Below are 25,487 nucleotides of genomic sequence, written 5' to 3' on the forward strand. Positions count from 1 at the left end.
TGTAACTGAAGGAAACCAGATGTATTGCACTTCATGTGAACAGAAAAAAAATATCTAGAATCGGGTACACATTCTCGTTATTTCATCTGTATTACTTAAACAATAAATAGAAACTCACACAAATCATTATTTTACTATGAAACTAGAAATAGTGACTTTACAAATAAACTGATAATATATTTCATCGCAGTTTTGTATTTTCTTTAATAAACAATAAGCCAATTTTTTCTAGTCATTCATATACTTGAAAACTCTAGCGGAAAAACAGTACATACGAGATTGTACCTAATGTTAAAAAGAAAAAGAAAACTGTTTCCGCCCGGTTTCGAACCGGGGACCTTTCGCGTGTGAGGCGAACGTGATAACCACTACACTACGGAAACCTAGACGATAGGTGTTTTCAGAAGTATTCACTAATGGATCGTATGTCTAATATGTGGCGTACTAGGACCTGTGTCAGGCCTGTATGTGAGTTAAAAAGTATATTTTCTGCAAATGTGAAAATATATATAATACAATGAAAACTTTACGGAAACTTATCAGGTTTTTGATGCTAAATGTATCGGAAGAGTAATTCACCAGCAGAATATAAGCGAAGTCAGAAAGATTGTTTCTGGATGATCCAGAAAACACACACGTTGAACGTTCTTATTTGGACTGAGTATGCTGCTGTTTTGAACATCTGTATAGAAGAATGCCAAGTGATCTCCGGCTACTTGCTAATTCGGCATATACTTTCACTTAACTGCTTTTATTGAAATTGTTTAAAATGCTGAATATAATATATGCCCCGCAATCAAAAATTTGAGGAGATTCGCACATTTCTTTTTACATTCCTGCAAATTAAATTTGATGAGGAAATGACGAGCCGACACGTCTGCAGCACTTTTTGCACCAATCCTTGGAGTGACCCGAAACTTTTGGGTTAAGTGTGAATTTGTGAATGTGAAGTATGAACACATACATTCAGACTTTTCGTCATTTATGACATGGTTTATATTGAATGAATAATCGAGGAGAAAAAAAAATACATTGTTTCCGCCCGGTTTCGAACCGGGGACCTTTCGCGTGTTAGGCGAACGTGATAACCACTACACTACGGAAACTTCTGATACAAAAGCTCGCGACCCTTTTCCTGAATACGTTTATGTTTTAGCTCAGATGCTTTCGGGGTTTCAACCATGGAAAATTAGGCATAGTGTTCAGGACGCCATTACTGTCCATCCATCCACTCATCCGTCGTGAAAAGGCACCACTTGTCGCCATGATGGACGGTCGGGACAGCGCAGTCCATCGCTAGTCAGTCACTCACACGGACACACATACTTTTTCGGGCCATCGAGAGCCTGGAAAACATCACGTGTTTGGAGCGTGTGAGGAAACCGTTTCTGTCCCGGAACAATTTGTGGCGTAACGCTTCTCAGAGAAAGCAACCCAATTACGACGTGCTTCAAGGATCACAAGCCACAGAAATGAGTATTTTACATGTTTATTTTGATAATATGCATAATTTATCAGATTTCACTTCTTTCAAACAAAACAGAAACTGAACAAAAGAAATATTATAAAAATAGCTGAAACCTCTTTTACACAACAACACACACAAAATACAACAGTCCGCAGTCCAATCCTTATACTAAAATTGCAAAGATACTGCAAACTACTCCTAGTAAATAACCATTAAAGTAGAAGTAAGGCCTAATCTGAGAAAAAACAAAAAAAAAAAAACAAAGAACAGACATTGTTAAGTCTGTTAAAGACAAAGTGTTAAGGCACAACTTAAGAGGCACATCTGAGGTGTTGTTAAAAAGCACCATCACTTTTCGGAGAAGATTAAGAAGCCGATTTGGCAGGGTGTCTGTGAAAATTGTGCGCTGAATGAAATCGCACCGCAGTTCGCTTTGAAAGAACAGAAAAATCAAAACAAATGTAGAACCTTACAGTTAGCTGGTACACAGCATTGATCCAAGGTGTCGGAAATCGCTGTTTCGTATAAAGACGAGCTTTTGCATAAATGTAAAAAAGAGCAGTGCACTTAAATCAAAACTTTATTATCTCAGATTGTGAGTTTTGAGTATTCCATTCTCCGCCCAATTTACTTCTCTGGGCTCACGGCAGAGAAATAAGCCATCCTTGAAAAATAACCTAACCGAAAGTCTGTCTCTTCATAGGGTGATGGACTGCAGTTGCACTGATAAAAAAAAAATATATATATATAAATAAATTGATAATTCATCTGAGGATGTCTGCAGTGGGGTTCAGTTTACAGCAGAGCTAGAAAAAAAAAACTCACTGAGAGGCACAGGAATATAAAGTTAAATAAGATGTCTGCAGCTGGATATTTTAAAAAACTCCAATACATCGCTCCCTCTACAGCATCCTGTTACGTGATAAAGTGTGCGGATGTGGATATTTGTGTGTATGTGACCATTTCCGTACAGTTGTACGTGTTCCGTCTGTGGGTGGACTTATGTAATGTGTCAGATCCTTGTGTTCACACAGATAGATGGTGATGTTGTGAGTCTCCGTGTGTGTGTGTGTGAGTGAGAATTTATGTACGTTTTGTTTGTGTCCCTGTCATCTTCGTCTTCAGCAGTTGCATTATCTCCGCGTGGCGGGCCGTCAAACTGCACTGAACCCTGAAATTTTAGGGAAAAATTAAAAAAAACGGGACACCCTCGTATACGGGGCCCAAGAAGTCAGCACCCTAAACACTTCCATGAAACGAAAAGAAGAAAGAAAAAGCAATAAGATACTGGAAATATACAGAAGTGTCTGTCATGATGTCACCGGTTTGGAAACAATACTAATGACCGTTGAGCTAATAGACACATTCAAACCCTTGTAACTTTCCACAACATTCATTGCTGTCAACAGACAAAACTGTGTAGTCTTTTAGTCTGCAAGTCGCAGCCTTCGTTTAACAGCAACAAGGCGCCCATTGACAAGAACTGAGAAATATTTGCAATTCAGCAGCAATAAGCAGTTATAATGGCCTTCTGAGAAGTGTTACATTAATGAATAAAACAATTCAACAAGAATTAGGGCTCAGAGATTCACTTCCTTACCTCTGTAAACTGTAAAAGTATGTGTGACCTCATGTAAAACAAGAGAATTGGAAAACAAGGTTAAAAATACCAAAATAGAAGTATTTTAACCTTTCTTTTTAACACTGTATGCTACTTCACAAAACTGACTTCAGGTTTAACTGTATAAACGCATGAAAACAAAGAATAAGTTTTTTTTTTAATAGTACTCCACACAAGTGAATCTGCTCTAAGACCTATACATGTCACTTGCTGTATATATAATCCCTTCCTTATGATACAAAAACGGCCATGCACAGGAATGCTAACGTAACAGCGATAATGAGAAATGAATGATTCGCTAGCAGGTGTCAGTAACATAAAAGAACTGCAGTTTCACCTCACTTATAAAGCCCATGGTTTGGTTGATGTAAAACAAACTTCATACGCGGAAGACACTCTAGTCATTTCGTACGCCATGAAACAAAAACACCAACCAGTCGGGTCAATTAAGAAAATGATAAACACAAGAGCGTTTTTAAAATGACGAAGTAAAACGATTTAAAAAAGCAAACACTTCCGTGACTTTTTTTTTTTTTTTTGCATTATATATTATGCGTTAGGCACTTGACCGTTTCAAAAAAGAAACAAAAAAGAAAGGAAAAATTAAAGGCATACTCCGAAAAGAATTAGTCCAAGACTTTCCCTGGTCTGTTATACTGAAATTCTTCCCACATTGAATGTTGCCTTTCTGTTCAGTTCCAATGAGTGCGACCTGTGTCGGTGTCACCTGTCCGCTGTAGCTGTGTGTGTGTCTCTGGGCCTCGCGTTTCCTCAATGTTAAGGTGTAGCAACCCATTTGTTACCCCCTGCTGGTCAAACCCCAAACTGGTTCGACTGGGTGGGCCTCAACACCGAGGGCCGCAACGCCTCTTCCTTCATGTCTGCAGAATACGTTTGCTCACTTGCTTTTTCCCCTCTCTAAGGCTGAGTGAGACGCTTGTGCTTTGACCTTTGCCAGGCATCATTGTCCTTCCAAAACAAATAACAGGGAAGAGGAAAATAAGAATTATAAAAAAAAAAAAAAAAAAAAACATGCTTGGTGTCCTCATCCTCCGTCAAGTCAGAACATTCCCATGCGGCACTGGATCAGGTTAGATGGACCATCTTCAAAGTTCACAACTGTCCTTCCTGTCCACCATGACCGTAGCAGCAACTTATGAGGGAGTCCATCGACTATTTTTATTTGAAATCTTTTTTATTTTAACCTAAAAAAATGAACCTAAAAATATCTTCTTTATGGCAGCCGTCCTTCACGTTTTGTTTTCTATACATCATTTACAGATTAAATGCCTTAGCTGTAGTAACAATGTCTTTGTTAACACTTCTGTTGGTAACAGATGCACAATACAGTATTAAGAGCAAAATATATTAAAAGTTTCCTTACAAAAAAGTTTCTTCAAAAAGTATTGTCGCAAAATATACCATATTAATATGTACAGATGCCATGCGTCATGTTAGTCATCACTGCAAAAGAACAAAGGCAGAGATTAGAGTTGTAAGCATATCCAGAAGTGGTTTATTGTAAAGCCTAAGGCCTGCGCCATTTACTAATAATTAGACATTAAACAGTAGTTATTCATAGTCTCTGGTGTGACTCTGAGGCTCCCAGGCTGCACTGTCTGAGTCACTGCGGTAGAGACCAGAGTTAATGTACACATTCATTAGGTGTCTGTACTTGTCTGTACCCCAGTACTGACCTTGTGCCAACATCCTGGTATTGGTAATCCATCTTGGCCCTGATGAAATGTACAATTACAGTTACAATCTATTACAAGTTAGGCATGTGCTCAACCCCACCCCCACCACCATTTACACTGGGGAGGGAAGAGCTTCGGAGCTGTTTTAGTGTTAAATCAATCTAGAGCACATTCATTTACACAGATGTCCAGGCTCACATGCAGTCAAACGATTATTTTGACTGCAAAATATGACCACAGGGATTAACAGGGCGAGGCTTTGAAAACATATAAGCACACAAAATGTGTCTTCTCAATCTGGAGGGTAAAAGACATATACACTTGTTAAATTTACACTCCAACTCTATTGCGGTTCGCAGACGGCAGAGCATCACCGCACGAGGGATGGGGATCATGCGAAGTCACCCGCTCACATGCTGCGAAAGAGACCGCAGAGCCTCTCAGAAGACAGTGAGACATAACATACAGTAGCAAACCGAATCATAAATACATACTGCGACACAAAACACGCAAAGCAAATGCTCGCTTCAAAAATAACACCAGGAGTTTCCAAACCATGCAGAGGCTCCGAGGTAAACGCGACGACACCAAAGTCTCCAACCAAAATGCTTGTTTAGGGGATTATTGTCTGCTTCCATTGTTCTTTAAATTGGACTTTCAGTTTTAAATTTAGACAATGTGTCTTGCGTTCGCTCCAGCATCAACAGGAAGAGTGGTGTTCCCGCAGCGACCACCGGAGGGCGCTGTGCCAGTGGGTGGAGTGGCCCTCAAGGAACCATGGACCATGCAGGGAGACTACGTATAGTATACTGTAACTATGTGACTGACTGCGAGCGCAGACCTAAATAACAGCACCTCCGAGGAGCTGCTTGCCCAAGCACGGCGATCGTGTTCCCAGCCGTTCCGCTCGCCTGCATCTAAGCTCAGCTTTTGACCCAACCCTTTCAAAATGCTGAAGAGTCCGGACGGAAAACAAGGACAATGAAAGGACGGCGCTGAGATGGACCGCAAGCCGGAGAACGCCAGGCTCAGGTGACTCGAGGTCAAGGTGCTGTGGTCAAGCCCCCTGCGGGGTCCAGTTAATGGCCTGACATCGCTGAGGGACCGAGTCAACTCGCAGCGAGAACTCAGCAGAACGTTCTCTGGTTCGGTGAGGGAAAACATATCGGAAAACCAGGAACAGAGGATCCCTCACCGCGCACTGAATTCTCACTGTCCGGAGCTAGGTATTCATTTATGGACCCCACCCCGTTGCTGGCTGATGCTCAACTGTACATTTAGACAGGATGTCAGCAGGGGGAAGTTTGGGTAAATAGGAAGCTTGGATAAATATTTATGCATCTGGCTAAATGGGCCCTTAAATGCGGGAAGCCAAGTTCTTCAGCGCGAGCTGATCAAAGCTGGTGAAATAATGGTGCGATTGTTTTCAGTGTAAAATGGTTTTTATGACTGCTGAATTTGTATATGAGACTATGCGGAAGGTGGCGTTTGGCTCTGGACGCTTCTGGCTTGACCTCCAGCCCCTGAGTGAGGCTGAGTGCACGCATATATACACACACACGCACACGTCCAGATACATGCACGCGCACACACACCCTGTGGAGGGGAGCCCGAGGCAGTGGTGCACACTGAGCCTGTGGCCCTGGGCCCTTTTTCCACAAAAAGTAACCAGCTCTAAAGCAAAGGGTGCAAAGGACTCCTTTCATGAAGCAGATGGGTGGTAAGGAATGTGTGTGTTGTGCATTCCTATCAGATCACCACTGCCTGCTGGCTGGAGGGGGATGCAGGAGCAGGAGGAGAGAGAGGAGAAACAGATACCGTACCAGGGGGCAGGGGGCATCTGGGGCATTTTGCCCCGCCTCCCCGGAGTGTCCTTTACCCACATCTGTGCCCTGTCAGCGAGAGCCGTCCTTCTGTTACATTGCTATTACTCGAACCCCCCCACCATGACACAGACATCACACTCACAGAGATGTACACAAACACACCAAAATAAGAGACACACTCTCACACACAGATCCAACTGTCCATCTCCAATTCAATTTCTTCAACGCTTCATTCCTATAACACAAGGTAGCATAGTGGGTAGAGCTGTCACCTCGTCACCGAAGGACACAAACACAGACACACATTGGCTGAAGCCGCTCGTCCCAAGTGGTGTCGCGGTGAGCCGGAGCCTAACCCGGCAACGCAGGGCGCAGGGCTGGAGGGGGAGGGGACGCACCCAGGACGGGGCGCCAGTCCATCGCAAGACACCCCAAGCGGGACTTGAATCCCAGACCCACCAGAGAGCAGGACCCGGCCAAACCCGCTGCACTACTGCGCCCCCCATGGTCACTGAAGGACCAAGGTTCAAAACCCTCTCCTGCTGTAGTTCCCTTGGGAAGGTACTTACCCTGAATTGCTCCAGTAAAAATTACCCAGCTGTACAAGTAGGTAAATCACGGTAAGTAGCTTAGGGTACCAGGAAAAAGTGTCAGCTAAATGGACAAATAACGTGATTAAAATGCTTTTAACAAATTTCGTTTAAGGCCTCTCACTGTTACTTGATGCTGTTGGCAGATTGGAGGACAGGAACAGCTGTGGCACAAGCCGTGGTGTCAAGGGTGTGTTAAGGCCACGTACCACAGGACAGGGTTGGTCCAGTCCAGGGGGTCCCTGCTCACCCTTCTGCCCCTTTAGGCCTTTCTTTCCGATGGTGCCCCGGTCACCCTGCCAAGAGAGAACCGGTGAATAAAAGCAGTCTCTTTCCTCCATTCCTCATTTACATATTATATTGAATTACAGCCACTGGATTCTTCAGTAAGACTTGACACTGAACACTATCATAAATGTCCAGACATTCAAACCCACTTTTTCTCCTTTCTCGCCACGGTCCCCCTTTTCTCCTGGAAGCCCTGGGAAACCCTGAAGGACAGACAGAAGATGATGTTGGTGCCACGGAGCGCTTTGCGGGGGTGAGTCATGTTCATAGGAGCGAGCGGGAACCAGAGCACGGGCGAGGAGAACAGTACTTACGTCCAGTCCAGGCTCTCCGGATTTTCCCTGCGAGGAAAAACACGTGTTGTTAGCGTGAGCCCACCCAGTGACAGTATCACACATACATGTGGAAACACAGGTGAGTCGATACCTTTTCTCCCTTGGTGCCTGGTAGTCCCACCAAACCAGTAGGTCCTGGAGGACCTTGTGGACCATCCAGCCCCTTGGGGGGGAGATAGGACAGACACTCTTAGTAGTAAACCATCCAAGTGGAGAGTTAGTGGTGTGAAGAGAGTATTAATGGGGTATCATTCATTCATTCATTCATTCATTCATTCATCCCCTCACACTTCTATTCTAAGCAGATGACAATGATTTGTACCCCTGGATATTTTATAGAAGCAATCTAGGGTAAACTTCTCAAGGGTGCTACAACAAGTCTTCCTTGAATTTAAGCTGTCTACTTCCGGCATGAGTCTTTAACCGCTGTGTTGCCTACTGCCTGTACTCTACCTGCCGAGGATGTGTGGCTCGAGGACGATGGAGACTCACCCTCAAGCCAGGTGGACCCATGTCCCCTTTGTCTCCTTTGATCGATTCTCCTGGCTCCCCCTGTGCAGTAACACAACGCAGCACAGTGAACAACACTGCTACCAATGACCACTTCACGACCACTCACTCTGGGAGGACTGCGGCACGCAGGACGCGTTACACGTTTCACGGGATCAACATGACCAGAAAAACTGGTCCAGTCAGCGCTGCGATTAAGTGTCAACTGAAACTGTCCACCTTAGTGAAAGGTCACAAGCTGCTGGCCGCAGGGCATGCTGCAGTCGACCAGAACACGAACATGAGACACGGCGCACGTACGGTACCAGTGAGAAGTTTGAGTACACCTGAGTTATACTTGCATGGGACAAACTGCATAGGAGAGTGGAAGCAAAGCAGCCCACAAGTGTCCTACGTCGCTGGGAACTGTTGCGGAAGAGCTGGGCGAACATGACGGCTCATTTCTTGATCGAACTTGTCATTAAAAAAATATTTCCTGCAAGTGTAGTCAAACTTTTCACAGGTGCTGCACCCGCATGGACAGATAAACCCACACAACAGTATGTCTCAAGAAACTAACCTTCTGACCTGGCATCCCAGGGTGTCCCTGGAAAAAAAAAATAAAAAAAATAAAACAGATGCTTTTATGTGGGAAAGGGCTGCACTTCTCACACGAAGCTCCTGACAGCTTCGCTTAATGTCGTTCGCTGTCACTGGAGAACAGCCATCACATCACTGTAGAAATGATGCCCTGCGGCTTGGGGTGGGAGGAAAGCACTAATGACCCGCATTTGGCCAGGGTTGTGTTTCACTCACTGAGAAGCCCTGGGGTCCCTGAGGTCCTGGGGGTCCAGCTGGACCAGGGGGACCTGGCTGAGAGATCATTTGTACCTGGAGGGGTGGGGAAGGTGGTAGGGGGGAGAGGGGCACAACTATGACTTCATTGAATGTCACAGGTTTACCATTGTAGAATTACTGTATTATTCATATTCAGAATAAAACATGTCTGGTTTATGTTACTATAGGGAACATTTTTTAAGAAAATGTAAAGACTTCAATTGTTCATATGCATTCACACACACACACACACACACACACACACACACACACACACACACACACACACACACACACACAGAGACATGCATCTTTACTAATTATTTCTTATTTACCAGATTATCCTCCAAACTTGAATCTCCTTTTGCTCCCTTTTGCCCGTCGGCTCCCTGCAGCATGGGAATTGCAAATAAAAAATTGGTCATTCACAGAAACAACCTGGAAACAAGCAGCTGGTTGATACTCACACACACACACACACACACACACACACACACACACACACACACACGCCATAAGAGAGCCAACAAAAAGGCTAACTGTGAATGTTTTTATATATTTTATACATAGAACATTTTGATGAATCATAAATTTCATATTTGGTTCTCAGATAGGAAAAATTCATGAGATAAAAAGCTGCATTCCTACAAACCCAGGCCACACCTGGTCTGTGTGTGTGCAGTTCACACTTACCGCTGGGCCTGAGAGACCCATCTCCCCTTTCTCTCCTTTCTCCCCTGCAGTCCCAGGGTACCCAGTGTCACCTTTCGCTCCCTAAGGATCAGAGGTTGAGGAAGGACCTGAACCCATCTGACAATGTGCCATTAACCAGTACTATTATGGTAATTTAAATTTAGCGAACAAAGACCATAATGGCATCAAGTTACAAAAGAAAACAAGGCGTTTGCTAGTAAAAATACAATATCCCAAGTTGTTCACTCATGCAAAAGACTGGAGCAAATCATAATAAGACATATCTAGAGCATTAAACGCTAATTTATAAAATTTTGCAAAGATACCCCATGTGCAAGTGTAAGAAAGAGCACTCTACGTGTACACAGATGTGTAAGCAGAGGTAAGCAGTGCAGAGAGACATCGCCCACCACAAACACACATTACCTTCTCTCCATCGACCCCAGATGGCCCAGGCAAGCCCAGCTCGCCCTGTTTATTAAAATAAACCAGCAAAGTCGTTTTCCAAATAGCAAAGGTGCACGAGCGGCATGTTATCGTAATGAACTGAAGAGATCGCCTACCTTTGGCCCTTGCGCTCCAGGAGGCCCCGGGGGTCCTGGGGGTCCAGGGGGGCCCTGTTGAACAAGAGGGAGGAAAATGTCATTCACTGGGACACTCCTTCATCATAGGGGTGCCATGCTCTCCAGGCACTGAAAGCGAGACCACAGCACTCATCTGCAAGTGGCAGCTGCCACAGTTGTCTAATATGCTTTGGATCCCTTTCTTTCATTCGTGACCGTAGCATCCACGCATCTCCCTGAGCCGAGCCAACCCACAGTCCACTCCGGGGAGGCAAATGAGACTGGCCGCTCTGCCGACAGGCCTCCAGTGTTAATCGCTACCCTTAACAGAGTAAATCTTGGGGCAAATAGGCAGTAATTCATTTTCCACTTGGTTTATTGATGAAGAACTGTGATTTTTTTTTTATTGGCAGTGGCTCTTAAGACTATGGCACTACCACGATGTCTTCCGGAGCAGACCAAAATTTAGCGTGTGTGAGATGCGTGGATGTCCTGGGTACATCTACATGTTAACTTTGTACATCCTTCCTGAATGTTTCATAAGCAGTATACCGTTCCTTTAGCACATGCCCAAGACATACAGCATACGAGCCACTGGCACTGTACGCACACTCATACACTGCTGCGTGCCCGACTCTCCCTCTGTGATGAACAAACACCCTTTCTTTCACTTTTAGAGTGAGATTCATTCACACCATGCTCTCAGAATAGGAGAAAAATGGGAATTTTCCAGAGTCAAAACGAAGCGTTAAATTATTCAGTCCACATACTTATCCCCAAATGCTTCAGTATGTGGTGTTCCAGTGGTTGATTCTGTGTTATTGTCAAATTGTCTTCTGCTGCATTTTCATGTCAGCATTGTTCCAGTGTTGCCGACCTGAAAAAATATTTTTTTGCCACTTCGCAATGCGATGGATGCGGTGTGCGAAAAGAGAGGCCCCATGTGGCAGTCTGACATAAATGTCAGGGTTGTTAGATCATGCCCTCTTGGTCCCCGCAACCACAAAAGCAGTTTGTATTTGTCTCGAAACAGTAAAATATTGAAATTATATGCTTTCCGCTCTGCTTGGTCGTCTATTTTTTTTATACTGAATCTATTTGTTTTTTCGCCTCCATTTCTATGGCAACAGAAAAGGTTTCAAAACAAAACCTCTGCCAAGTTCTTAGATTTCAGACGATGCCACCCACAAGGATAATTAGAAATCCATAAAATAAGTGAATGAATTGTGTATGCGCTGCATAATATTTACTGCCGAGCTGGTCACGCTAGTCCTCTGGAGGCTCAAAACAAACATCGTGAAGGTGCTATTTAAAGTTGTTGAAAAGATGGTCTGCTCTGAAGTAAACATGCAGAAATGCGACAAAGCATATTTCTTTCCCTCAGTGCCTCTGTTTGTTCATTTAATAATCAGAAATCAGTGTTATTTTTTAGACTGAAAAAAGGTCAGATGAAGAAAAGACACCTGAGGACTTCAGGTTTTATCGTAACTGTGACCTTGTGACCTCGATGACACTCCTGGAGACCAAGGCCCACCTCTACGGTACCCTGCGGTACCTCTAGGATGCAGTAAGGAGTGTGTAGCATCCAGTGGGAGCTGGTGCGCGGTAGTTTTCAGTAAAGTACCTGAACTAACAGACAGAAATCTGGTTAATCAGCATGAAGGACGGAGAGCAGCAGGTTAGAATTAGGGGGGCGGCGTACGAATCAGTTCGCTGCACCCCAGTGAAACGGGGACACAGGTCTCTTTCCCTTCCTTTCATCAAGTTTCGGCTTGATTGAAAAAACATAAACACGGCAAAGGAGATTAAGCTCTGTTAAATCAAACGTTATTAATGTAAACACGGTGATCGAAACCTTTTCTGTGTTTCCCTTCCAGAGAAAGACACTGTTAAAAATTCCAAAGTAACAAAACAATATGCTCTGAGTTATACTAATGGAATAAATAACGTTTGGATTTTTTGATTGAAAATGTCAGTCTTGATTAAACAATAACATAATTTAGGCCAGAGTAGATTTCCATCAGATGCTGCATGTGTTTCTGTTATGCGCGCACACACAGGCACAGCCGGGCAAAAGTGTGTTTTGTTATATATTTCGAATTATTGACCGATTTAGAATCCAAAATGCAGCACGCACACACACGCATACACACATGTGCGCTCCCCAGAGCGCACACACGGATTGCGGGGAATGTGGAGCTGGACGGGCTAAAGATGGGACGAGATTGGACGGGGCGAGAGGGGCGGTGGATGGCGGTAATGATCGGAAACACATGCTGGAGTTACCGAGACACTGATGGTGTGGATGGCCTGTAAGGGGGAGAACGAGAGCACGTTGAAAAGAGCGACACCTGACCGCACATGAGCAACAGCCTTCCGCTTCGCTTTCAGCCAGTGCCTCTTTAGTAACAGAGCACCAGTCTTAGCACATGTGTGTAAAAACTCACAATACAGCAAAAACTGGGGTGGCATGGTAGTACAGTGAGTAGTGCTGCTGCCTCATAGCGCCTGGGTGGTGTGAGAGAATGGGGGTTCGATCCCTACTCAGTCTGTGTGGAGTTTGCATGTTCTCCCTGTGTCTGTATGGGTTTCCTCTAGGTGCTCTGGTTTCCTCCCACATTCCAAAGACATGCTGTTTAGGTTCCCCCATAGTGTGTGAGGGACAGAGAGAGTGTGTTCCACTGATGTATGGATGAGAGACCTAGTGTATCTAGCAGTGTAAGTCACTGTGGTGAATAAGGTGTGTGGACTGGTAACACTACAGAGAGTTTATTGGAAGTTGCTTTGCAGAAAAGCATCTGTTAATTGAATAAATGTAAATTAGTACAGAGTGAATCTGTATAATTTCCCAGATGAATAAAATCGACCTGTTAAAAAATGTCAAGGAACCTTATACCGACTTTTCGAGCAGTTTCACGGGATGTTTCGAAATTTAAATTTATTCCACGTGAGGTCATTCTGACGGGATACCAACGCGGGCGGGAGGTTTGACTCCTAATGCTGCAAACCTTGAACAAAGATGGGTACCCACAGTCTGATTTGCAAAGGAAAGAATGTGAGGTTTGCTTTGTTTGAAAAGATACTTTTACAGGGTAAGCACATCGGTAAGAGGGAGAATATAAACGGAAATTACAGGGGAAAAACATTTCAAAAAGGAAGACATTGCTCACCTATTTAGGACAGGACTATTTCCATTCCTTCCTATGTCCCATCATCGGGGCTCTGCGTGTACACTATGTGATCCTAGAGACCTTTACTAGTGCCGACGCAGCAGAAGAAATACTCACCTGAAGGGCTGCCTGGAGTTTGCCATTGAAGTCGATGATGTCCGAAGACCCTGGGGCACCTTGCTCTCCAGGTTCGCCCTGGCAGCAAGCAGGTTTGGGAGGCAGCACAAGAAGAACAGCGCAATTAGAATATCATTGTACGCTACTCCATACTCCAGGTTTTTCAGCGGCATTATCTGCGATTTCAACAAGGCTAGACGAATAAAATACCGGTTCATTTTAAGAAAGTTCAGAATTTTCAGGGATAAAAAATCATTTGATTTGTGGAAAAATCAAGGCTGCCGGTTTTTATCACGCTGGCTCTGTGACTTTGAGCTGTTTTTCCTGTGGCTTTGCCGGACTGCAGCATGGAAAGCATGAGCTAATCATTGCAAAGGACAAGAATGATAAGGCTTTTACATTTTACGGCTCATATTAAAATGTCCCGTTGTGTAAATAAGGCAATTACTGCTGTTGCTATGGTTACTCCGTCCGCACAGACCGCGCTATGCATTCAGTCCGCACAACCCATGCTTGTTGCCTGTTTAAGTTCAGTGTCTATAAAAGCACCTCTGGCGCTGCACCAAATGTTCCAGGTTGATCTTATAGTCTGATACACATACTCCCGGGGACATGGAGGACTGCCATGGGAACTGCTCTCCCAGGCTGTTGTATGAGTAACCGAGCCAGGTAGTGGCTATGGTGCTTCGTGGATCGGAAGTGCACTCACCATGTCTCCCTGGGGACCCCTCTCCCCCTTGTCCCCTTTGTCTCCCTGAGGGTATAAACAGAGAGACAGGGCTATTGTCAGTCATCCCCATGTTAACCAAGAGCCTCGTACTCGTGCCTAACTGTGCAGACTGTTGACCTGGAGACCCTGTGTGTTTATCCACATGCTGTTTTATTTACGGGAAATAGGAGGGGGTGGGGGCCCAACAGCTGAACATAGGAGAACAATGGTTCACCAATCATTACTTATGACAGAAACCCCTCAGAGTAACTGCATTTCATTTTCTCGCTGCATCATTGAAGCCTTGTGTTTCAAACTATTCTGCCTGTCTATTTCAAACCCCAACTGTCAAGTCCATGTTGGAGGCCTTCCCAGACCTTCTCCACGACTCATACCTTCAGTCCTGGTAGGCCATCCACCCCTCTTTCACCTGGGTTGCCTGGAGTCCCCTGGTCCCCCTTTAAAACACAAAGTCAGAGAATGAGATTCTGGAGCACAAATGGGAAAACAGTCACTTTTTTGGGCAGAGAAACACAGCACTCAGACTGAAGGAGAACATCCCAGAGGAGGGGAAATGACAAAGGAACAGCAGGGCTCTGGACAGACCGAAGCTGATGTTACATGACTCTCTGGGGCACGAGATGTTAAGCATCATCAACAGCAACTCCCATCTGGAAGGTTATCCCACCCAGAAATCATTCTGACCTAGAGGCAGATAGAATTTATTATCTTCTCCCATTCAGTACAAAGTGTTAGTCTGGTCAATGGCGTCGCTTCAGAGCGCTGAGCCGCCAGTCGTACAATCGTTTCCAAGGCCTTGTCCATCACGTGGTAAATATCTCAGATTAATAGCAACGTGGCCCAGATGGAGCGCTGATGGAGGCTGAACGGCCAGACATTACGCCTCAACTGAAGTCTTCCGAAAGCTCTAAACACATCATTACATCACTTCCCTCACAGGAGCAGGCCTACTGGCAGAGGCTTCATGAGACCTGGTCAGTGACAGGGAGTCATATTTGCCCTTGTGGGTCAAAGGGATGTTAAGACCAGACAAACCTGGCACATAAAAAAGTGAGTGGATAAAGACAAGACAGGACAGTCAACAAACCAAGACGTGATGAAGAAGGCAGATAAGTCGGGATATACAGGGAAGTGGTATGTACCTACAATGGAAACTGCACAGTCAAAGAACTTATTATATGGAATCCAATCTGACCTTTGACCCTGGAGGTCCTTGTGGCCCTGGGTGGCCTGGCTCACCATCTTCTCCATCTTCACCCTGTGAGGAGCAGGAGCAGGCACAAGTTGGAGGGACCTTAATGTTTGAAAGATATGTAGGATCGCTCACGAACCCAAAAAACAAACACTCAAGCACGCAGGCAGACACTCGGACCCAGTTTCAGCTGGGATTTGTTTATGGAATCATGCTCTTCGTGTGTGTAATATATCGCCACTTAACTTGTTTTCCCTCTTATGGGAACAACAGCTGACTTAAAGTTAACAGGCTTGAGGATCAGCAGAAAATGCTGTCCCTGTTTTGGATGACATTTCCACCGTGTGGGTTGGCATGGAAAGCAGCTTGGATCATCTTCAGCAGCCGCCTTACAGTGGTCTAACTGCGCATGGGTGAACCCTGGGGCTCATCTGCGTGTAATATTCTCTCCTGACTGCAAATTCAAACTTGGAAATTCAGAAGTTCCCAAATAATTGCTTTTCTCAGGGTGGGGATCTCAGATTCTCATTCCACCTGATCCTTTGCGGGATGGAGTCGAAAGTAAAGGTTTATCAATGACTAAGAAACCAAGTGTTGTTAAGACATGAGAATATTTTTAAGGGTGTAATTATGTAGAAGTCTTACATTTTTTCCAGGAGGACCTCTTGGTCCCTGTGAGGAAAGAAATGGATTGTTAAGGTTTAAGTGCTCTGAGCAAGGCAGGAAAACTGTACAAGATAAATGGTAAGAGTATGGATAAGAGGTTAGATTCAAATATCTACATTTGAACTGGGGAATAAACACTGGAAAAGGTGTCGGCCAAGTGAAGAACTTAGACGCACCTCAACACCATCTTTTCCAGGAATACCCTGTGGAAAGTGAGCAGAAGACGTCAGCCTTAAATGGATGCAATACGAGCTAACGGAAGCTGTGGGTGTCCTTTTCCTCCTTGCGCTTAGCAGGTTGCAGGTTTGAAAGGGTTCCTTGACTCTCTCAGTGCTGAGTTTGCATGTTTTCCCTGTGGCTCCGTGGCTTTAAACCAAGCACTATGGTTTCCTTCCAGAGACCAGAGTCCAATGAATTACCCTTATTGTGAAATTGTGCCTGTGCGAGGATGCTTTATGAATTGTTTGAGCCCCATCCAGCTTGTCCAGTGCGTCCAGAACTACATTCCAGGGCCACTGTGACCCCACACTGGACAAACAGGGAAATAATGGGTGGAGGACTAGAAGAGGAACACGGACTGTATCACATCCGACGTTAAGGTTGCCACTAGGTGTCAGTGTCTCATTGAAGCAGCAGCAGGGAGTCACCATCAGCTGTGAAGTACAGCACTGCTGATTGGGTTGGTTCTGGTTTCTTGAATTCACGGGGACCCCTTTCAGCCCTACGAGCAAAATCTGCCCATCCAAACACACAACGAAAACAAGCCCACCGGAGCCAGGGGTTGGCCCCTTCTCTTCACTCCACTGTTAGTGATGTTTGTGTTTGTGTGTTACCCTTCACTTCATCTAACACACACCGATCGTTCGTTTTTCTTCTTTCAGGACAACACCCACACAAGCAGATACACATCCTGCTTTCGTACATGCATTTGTCTTGGCTTCACCGTGAATATACTGAGCAAACAGAGCTGGAGCCACTTATTAAGAAGATCCAAGTGGACACAAGCTACATGATGGAGCATCTATGATGAGGTCACATTTTGGGTCATAGCTTCATGCACGCTCTTGCTTCAGTACCCCCTTCGCATGTCAGAAACTCTATTTGTAGAAAGCTGACCCCTGTATTGAAGTAACTGCAAAATGTCTAATTTCAGTCTATGTACTTTATTAAATGGAATTTTACCAAAAATTGCAAGGATTCCACATGCTGTACTTGTTTTTTCCCATGGATGTTTCTCCTGGAGGAATTGTGTCTCCATGACCCTGTAGCTAATGCAAGCCCCTTAATAAAGTCAGTCTTACCCCCTGGAGTTAGGCTTTCTTAGCTACTCAAAATGTCTGTTCTTCCCTTTCAGTTCCCTTGGAAAACACTGTGGGTCCCCACACCCTACTCAGCCAGCCCCAAAGCACCACTTGGACTTACTCCTCCTTGTAGACAAAAGATAAAATTTGGAAACAAAGGATAAAAGTGACATTAAAGAAAATATGTCATGGAAAGACCCTACTTTCTTTATAAACTGTCTGAGGACTAGACAGAGAAGATTTAGTTTTAATCTTTTCTGTTGTGTTGTCTTGACATGATTGCACAATATTTCCAATTAATGAGAAAAGAGGATCTTGAAGGAATAAACAAGGAAGCACTTTATAAATCTCAACAGCTACTCAGATTTTAAAGCATTTAACCTCTTTTTCCACTTGTCTGGGTTTCATTTTGTTTCATGAACACGAACTGAAGATGCCGGCGATTTTTTCCCAGCGGCCAGAATCTCGCCACTATGTTCCATCCACAATTCCACTTTCATCCTGGCAGAAATGCAAAATTAATTGAATTCTTTAGCTTGAGAGAAAAACTGATTCCTAGACAGAAACTATCCCACCGCATTCACACCATTGATTCCGCAAATATGGTCACCTTTGAAGGAAAGAGCTGCATTTGAAAAGCACTCTTTAGCCTGCAGCAAAAGCCGTCGATGTGAGACAAAAGCAGGCAGTTGCCAAAGTCAGGCCCAGGCCATATCCATTACGGGGCACGATGGGACTGGGGCCTGGCCTGGGCCCTCTGTGGCTGGCTCTTACACAAACCAGATGAAGTGGCAGTCCGACTGCTATTTCCGCTTTGCTCCCCAAAGCCGCAGCGCCAGGCAGGGGGTTGTGTTGCATCCCATGGGTCCCTTCCCTCCTCTCCACCCCAACTTTGTGGCACCACAGTAGTACTCTCGACGTGTCAAATAGTGGGAACTGAAAGGTGTGGTGCCCTGAGTCGACCACAGGCACCCTTGAGACCTCCCTCACCCTCCAACCCCATTGAGATGCTTCACAGTGATGCAGCACTCTGCCTCTCCTCACATTTAGATGTAAAGACTCAGTAATGGAGATCAACAGCTGCTGGGTCTTAAACTGGGGTTTAATGGAGCATGAAAGTTGAATGTAACAGTGAGGCTTCATGGGCAACCAACATTGAATGCTTTAGTTAGAGATCAACACTGGAGACTGACACTGGAGATCAACTTTGAGGCTGGCTTTATAGCTCACCATTGAGGCTAACATTCGAGATCAATATAAAGGCTGACACTGGAGACCAATGCTGGAGGCTTTCACTGGAGACCAATATTGAGGCTACCATTGGAGGAGGTCAATGTTGAGTCTGGCACTGGAGATCAACATCAGAATCTGACTTTGAGGCACAGAAGAAGCACATCCATTGTGCCCCGTAGTGCAGAACCACACTGGTGCCTAGCATGGGCACTGAATAGGAACCCTAATAATCCCCACTCGGCGATGTCTGAGGCAGTGATGGTTGGCACTTACCGACTCTCCAGGGGGACCCCTGGGCCCATCCTTCCCTGTGTTTCCAGGAGGACCTCTTGGACCAGGGGATCCAGGAGGTCCTGGGGGACCAGGTGGGCCAGCTTGTCCTTGATCACCCTGCAGTTAAAGGAGACAAGAAGGGAGTGGAAGAGTACGGTAAGAGCCATCAGTAGGTGACAAAACACTTTCACATTCAATTTCTCAGGTACAACCATAAGCTGCTGTTAATCACATCCTTTTTCGATGGCATCAGAACCAGTGTTGATAACTTCTCTGAGTTGTCTGACATTTATAAGACTGTTTCACGGCCTTCACACCTATTGGTGTTGGTAGAATTTTACTGACAACTCTTTGCCATAGTCACAGAGCAGAGGCAAGCCTAAAGCAATAGAATCGGGACTCTTTTCCCAGACACTTGTGGTGAAATGAAAAAAGAAAGTTATATTACAAAAAATGATATCATTAAGTGCTACCACTAAGAAAAAGAAGCTATTTTTGTTCGCTCATTAACATAGTTCTGGAAGCCATATAATTTCAGAATAAAGTTCTACCAACAAAGCCTTTTTATTCAGACTGTAATGAAAAACACACATTCCAAAAAAGAGATTTGGCATGTGGTCGTTTCTTGTTTTTTTCTTCTTCTAGTTTGAAACAGGCGTGTATTTTAAAACACACAAGCCAGCGTGCAATGTAAATCAGAGAGGTCAGGGAGACAGCAGCGGGTAAAGCGGGGGTGGAGTGCGAGAGACAGGCAGGTTTAGAGACAGGAGGAGGGGGGAGGTAGTGAAATGAAGGAAAGAGCAAGGGTTGAGCAAGGAGAGATGGAACACAGAGGTCAAACAGAGGAGTCGGTGAAGGGCAGAGGAGAGAACAGGCTCTACCTTCAGGATGAACCTCTTAAAGTTGGGATGATCGCCAGAGAGGAAGCCATGATCATAACGCGGAAAGACCATCTGAGCAGGAGGAAGGTGGGGAAACGGGGTGGCCCACGGTGAAGAGAGAAAAACAGGGAGCAAGAGAGAGAATAGAGAAGAAAAATGCACTCAGGGAATGTGGTGAAGAGAAGCATGGAGTCTGACACATCAGGGACCCTGAGCTTTACTGGGAAGGCAGAGAGTAAAACAGAGAGACAGCGAGTGAGTGGAAATGGGGGAGGAAGGGCCCAGGAGTAAGGGTGTCCACGGTCCAGCGTGTAGAAGAGTCTGAGAGGCTGGGGGTGACAAACCTTCAAGGTGAGAATTTGATTACTGAGCAGTCCCGCAGATGCACCGGAGGCGGGGAGTCCCTGGGTGGAGGGGGAGGGCAAGCAGCACATGACAACATGAACACCTTCCATGTCCAATGCTTCCAGGGCTATGCTCACATCATCAACAGCACAACCTCATCATCCAGCATCCTACCATCCGTCAGCAAGAGGGATGTTTACACATCGATCTGTCGCCCCTTCGTCACGGCAGATATCAAAACTTTCCTCTTATAGCACATATAATTGGCTTAATTTGTACGTTGCTTGGTGTTCTTTACGGAGGGGGGGGTGCGATGGCACGGTGGCGCAGCGGGTTTGACTGGGTCCTGCTCTCTAGTGGGTCTGGGCTTTGAGTCCTGCTTGGGATGCCTTGTGATGGACTGGCATCCCATCCTGGGTGTGTCCCTTCCCCCTCCAGCCTTACGCTCTGTGTTGTCGAGTTAGGCTTCGGCTCGCCGCGACCCCGGCTGGGACAAGCGGCTTCAGACTGTGTGTGTGTGTGTCTCTCTGTGTGTGTGTGTTTTGGCATTCTTTTACGTCCGACAGCCCAACATTTCTTTCCGTGATCATGTAAATCCCAGTTTGCTTGGAACACGAAGGAGTAAAATATCAGTTAGTGAGTCAGCATGACCCTTGCAAGTACTACTCCTGCGGCTCTTTCTCTGAGTGCACGTGCACTCCGGAGAAACTCTGGGAAGGCAGTGGTGATCCCCTGTGTACGGGCAATTAGACACTTAGCAACCTCCAGGTCCCACAGCTTGTTCAGTCTGACTCAAACTGCACCTCCTACCCCCCAACCAAGGCGATCCATAAGGAAGCAGAGGTCAGCAGGTCTTTGTTATAGAGAACAAGGCCTGTGCAAAGGTTGATGACTGGATGAGTGTGTGCGGGTGTGCACGGGGTGGGTTGAGGTTGCCCTTCGGCATTTCAGCTGCTTGTTTCACATTTCTGCGAAATTTGGAACTAGGTCTGAACTAACACCAGCGTCTATGATGATGAATGAAGTGTAGGGGTAGTGGTGACAGTGATGCAGGACCACTGCCCGCTTACTCCGCTACCTGCTCCCCAACCAGAGTCAAAGGTTTCATGCAGTCAAAAGGTCAGTCTGGTTTTGAACCCATAGGAAACAATAAGAAATATGAGGTATTAGCTGGCTGCATCTGCAGAGATGCCATCCATTCTGAGGGGGGAAATTTCACTTCCTCCCATTATCCTACCCAAAACTCAGGAAAATCACCATGCAGCAATTTGCCTCATTCATAAGGTCAAAGGGATGCCTCTACAACAAATGCTTTTACTGCATATGCTGACTGATGAAACTCATGTTAGCTGACAATATCAGAGCATCAGGCCCACCTTCAAATTATGATACCATTTTTTTCCATTTACTCTCTAATTCTGAAACATGTAACCCGTCGTTTCCAGAAACAAGAGCGTGCAGCTCACAAAACTGCTCTAAAAACTCCTTGGAAACTTATAAGGGTTGGTTATAAGGATAGGTCAGGTAGAAAATGATTTTTTCACAAAGGATTTTTCACAACGTTTCGAACCACGCTGAAAATAATGTCCATTTGCGGAAACTGTATGAAGAAAACACCACCTGAGAACACACACGCGAACACGAATGCTTGAGGAAGCCTTAACCCAAGTCGCATACAAAAAAAGAGGAGAGTCTTTTCAGAGCCATTGAACACAACCATTTCTCTCAGGTGCGACCGTGACCATCAACCTCAGTGTAAGAAGCAGCTTTGGAGCCATCGGTCCCTCACGTGAGCTTGGATCTTAGTTGCTGGCCGACCCTGTTGGAGGCGGTGGTTCTGCTAAATTGGAGCAACCGACCCCTAAATCTTCTGACTCTTGAAAAACAAATTACAACAGTGGCTCTTTGATCAAGACGTCTACCCCCACAGACCCTCACGTTAATGTAAAAGCCAGCTCCATTTGGAAGTTCCTGTTAAGACGGCCCCCTAATTGTGTTTTTGGAAAAAAAAAATGCCGAAAAGTCCCTGACCATCTGTCTCTGATCTGAATGTAAGGCGCAGGGCATATGTGTTTAAGGTACACATGTGCGTAATATGTGTCACGGAGAGGAAACCAGCTGCTCCTGAAGAGGCTTAGAGAGCCCAGAGGAAGCATTCTGTGTTTGTTTCAGTATAGATTGTGGTGACCAGTATCCAGTGAACTAAGCTTGCCTGCCTTGCTAACGGTTCCATTTCTCCTCAGGACCATGTCCCAGACCACTTACTGTTCTTGCAAGTCATTCTCAGAGGGCTATTTTCAGAAAACATCTCAACCACACGACCCACAGCAGTGAGTCGACTTCACCTTTGTTTACACTTGTGGAACAAAAACAGCCACTCGGGTAGATTTAACCCGGGTTTCGCCTCACGTTGCGAGAGATGTGACTGGGTGGTAGAGCTCTCTGAGGTATTTCTGGGACTCTAAGCTGAAATTCCAGCATTGTCTTTTATTACACACATTTAATTTCATTTTGTTTTTCATGTCCCCTCAGAAAATTTGAAGGACAATTGTGGGAACTGAGAAGTTCATAACTGACTCTATTCTGACCATTTCCTCAAAGACGATAACGTAAAACGTTGAAATTCCACGGGATGGAGGTCTCAATTTCATGAGAAGATGTGCCAGTAGAGAAAGTGTCTTCTGCATGTGTGTTTAGATGGGGTATGGAGCCAAAACCATTGATGGTTGACCTCATTAGATGGTAAATGCAATATAGAGCATCACACTCTTTCTTTCCAATGTAGATATCCTTTCATCAAAATCTCTTCTGCTCGAAAGGGGAATTCCTTGGCTGAAATGGCTTGGTGGTTCCATTTTCGCACCATTGAAGACATGTGAGGATGACTTACCCTTGGGCCAGTGTCTCCTTGGTCGCCCTGCAAAGACAATGAGGAAGAAGAGATTACTTAAAGACATGCAACCAAGGGCTGGTTGAACACAAAGGACATGTTGAAACTACTAATACTGATTAAAGATGGGTGGCACGGCGGCACAGCGAGTAGTGCTGCTATCTCACAGTGCCTGGGTGGTGTGAGAGGACATGGGTTTGATCCCTGCTCAGTCTTGTGGAGTTTGCATGTTCTCCCTGTGTCTGTGTGTGTTTCCTCAGGGTGCTCTGGTTTTCTCCCACAGTCCAAAGACATGCTGTTAAGGTTCACCGATAGTGTGTGTTCCACTGATGTATGGATGAGTGACGCAGTGTATCTAGCAGTGTAAGTCACCGCGGTGAATAAGGTGTTTTGTTTTTGTGCGGCCCTAAGCAATCAGAAAAGGCAAGAGTCGCCTTTAACTCCAAACACGTTTCTTGTGTGTGTGCAGAGAGACAGACGAACTAATTTCCAAGAAAGACTAGAAAGCCTGTGTGACAATGCAGAGTGGCTGAGCACGGAACTGTAAGGTTATAACAACAGTATATAATGATTTCGTGTGACACATTCTCACTTGTATGTTTATGGTATGTTTTACGTGGCACAATGGAACAGCGAGCAGCACTGGTGCCTCACTTCTCTAGGGTGCTGGGTTTGAATCTGGGTCTGCGTGCGCGTGATTCCCATGTGGTCCCAGTATCCACATGTCACGAATTTCCTTTCGGAAGTCTGCTTTTCTTCCACAATCCAACGATACGTGTTTCAGGTGACCTGGTAAAATTACCTTTAGGGTCCGTATGTCTGAGTAAGTGCGTATTACATCGTATTTACCTTATTGTAGTGTATCTAGCATTGTAAGTCGCCTTGGACAAAGACATTAACTAAATACAATGGTATATTTTTATTGGCCTGTAAATACCTTGTCTCCTTTTGGCCCAGCTGGTCCCTGGAGGAGAAGGAAGGAGTGACAATGAAGGCATCATCTTTCACTTTTACACTGAACATATTTTATTCAGCATCAGGAAATCAGTAGCAGTGTCGGAGTCAACCGGACGAACCATTTCGGGTTCATGTTCCAGGTGACCGACCTTGTTGCGACAGCTTGTTGCTCCATTGAAAGTGTCAATTTGAGTTTCTCTGACACACTGGGCAGGGATTCAGATGGACACATGAGCCTTTGCTGTAGGGCTGAAAGCTTCCCAGTTCGATGAAGTGCAAATATGTACTCTGTGAGAAGGAGCAATTAAGCGTAACTGAAAGCAGCACGCCTGACCACACGCGTGACCGCAGGGGCTGTGGATCTGAGTGAGGGAGGGTCACTCGTTTGTTTGATTTACTTCGTGACAGAATTGGACCCATGGATGGGCGACACGCTTCCTGCTGGTGAGAACTGGCATTGTTCTGACAATTGTTAACTGTCCGAAGGCTAAATCACAGAAAGGCCACATGTGAGTCCTGCAGAGCCTGGAGTAAGACTGCCCCTCCATTGTGGACTCTAAACAAGCACGTTGTTTTCAAGGGGCATTCCAGCAAAATATATTTTTTGGGGTCTGCTGTCTTTGTGGTCGACTTTTAAAGATGTCCCCTCAAGGTAGAGAAAGACAAAAGCAGACACATAAGACACACGACAGGCAGACACTTGCACACACACATGCACTTATGCAGGAACATCTTTAAGAAATCGAAATGATGTTCTTTCACGTTTTTTCACATGGAATGGGGCAGCAGGTAGTGAACTGGTTAGAGCTGCTGCCATGTGTGCAAAGGAAATGGGTTTAAATCCCACCTCCTGCTCTAATGTCCTTGAGCAAAGTACTTACACAAGATTGCTCCGGTAAATAGGTGAATTATTATAAATCACTTTGGAGAATAGCATCTACTAAATGCGAATGGGAAGATGTTGCTGCACTGGAAAGCATTGTGGCAACATTTAAAACTGTCACTTTTGTTATATTGAGAGGGGGTACGGTGATGCGGTGGTGCGGCGGGTTCAGCCGGTGCCTGCTGTGCGGTGGATCTGGGATTTGAGCCCTGCATGGGGTGCCTTGCAACAGACTGGCATCCTGTCCTGGGTGTGTCCCCTCCCTCTTCGGCCTTGTGCCCTATGTTGCCGGGTTAGGCTCCGGTTGGCCGCGGGACAAGCGGTTGTTGATGATGGATATACTGGTGTTATACTAATGACACGCATCTCACTCCTGGCTCTGAGGATGGACCATGCCACCCTCATGAACTTGGGTGAGCTCACAGATTCTTAAGCAGAAAAC

The 25,487-nt window shown here is 45.4% G+C and overlaps 1 protein-coding gene and 2 non-coding genes across 3 annotated transcripts in view; all 3 read right to left on the minus strand.

The window, feature by feature from the left end:
- Positions 1–310: 310 nt before the first annotated feature.
- trnav-cac (transfer RNA valine (anticodon CAC)) lies at positions 311–383 on the minus strand. Its single transcript has one exon. It is a non-coding gene; the product is annotated as a tRNA-Val (tRNA).
- A 650-nt stretch (positions 384–1,033) lies between these two features.
- On the minus strand, positions 1,034–1,106 carry trnav-aac (transfer RNA valine (anticodon AAC)). Its single transcript has one exon. It is a non-coding gene; the product is annotated as a tRNA-Val (tRNA).
- Positions 1,107–3,653: 2,547 nt separating this feature from the next.
- col23a1b (collagen type XXIII alpha 1 chain b) overlaps positions 3,654–25,487 on the minus strand; it is a 135,894-nt gene continuing 114,060 nt past the window's right edge. The window contains exons 8-30 of the mRNA XM_018756352.1: positions 24,143–24,169; positions 23,206–23,232; positions 20,315–20,374; positions 19,090–19,206; positions 16,459–16,485; positions 16,262–16,288; positions 15,620–15,682; positions 14,799–14,861; positions 14,404–14,448; positions 13,695–13,772; positions 10,408–10,461; positions 10,271–10,315; positions 9,845–9,925; positions 9,487–9,540; positions 9,131–9,205; positions 8,895–8,921; positions 8,318–8,377; positions 7,917–7,988; positions 7,805–7,831; positions 7,640–7,693; positions 7,412–7,498; positions 4,787–4,825; positions 3,654–4,553 (exon numbers count right to left, since the gene is read on the minus strand). Coding sequence (XP_018611868.1) covers positions 4,551–4,553; positions 4,787–4,825; positions 7,412–7,498; positions 7,640–7,693; positions 7,805–7,831; positions 7,917–7,988; positions 8,318–8,377; positions 8,895–8,921; positions 9,131–9,205; positions 9,487–9,540; positions 9,845–9,925; positions 10,271–10,315; positions 10,408–10,461; positions 13,695–13,772; positions 14,404–14,448; positions 14,799–14,861; positions 15,620–15,682; positions 16,262–16,288; positions 16,459–16,485; positions 19,090–19,206; positions 20,315–20,374; positions 23,206–23,232; positions 24,143–24,169 — 1,212 coding nt within the window. The 3' untranslated portion in view covers positions 3,654–4,550. The remainder of the gene's footprint in view (positions 4,554–4,786; positions 4,826–7,411; positions 7,499–7,639; positions 7,694–7,804; positions 7,832–7,916; positions 7,989–8,317; positions 8,378–8,894; positions 8,922–9,130; positions 9,206–9,486; positions 9,541–9,844; positions 9,926–10,270; positions 10,316–10,407; positions 10,462–13,694; positions 13,773–14,403; positions 14,449–14,798; positions 14,862–15,619; positions 15,683–16,261; positions 16,289–16,458; positions 16,486–19,089; positions 19,207–20,314; positions 20,375–23,205; positions 23,233–24,142; positions 24,170–25,487) is intronic.

This window comes from Scleropages formosus, chromosome 13 (genome assembly GCF_900964775.1).
Source record: "Scleropages formosus chromosome 13, fSclFor1.1, whole genome shotgun sequence".
NCBI classification, from domain to species: domain Eukaryota; kingdom Metazoa; phylum Chordata; class Actinopteri; order Osteoglossiformes; family Osteoglossidae; genus Scleropages; species Scleropages formosus.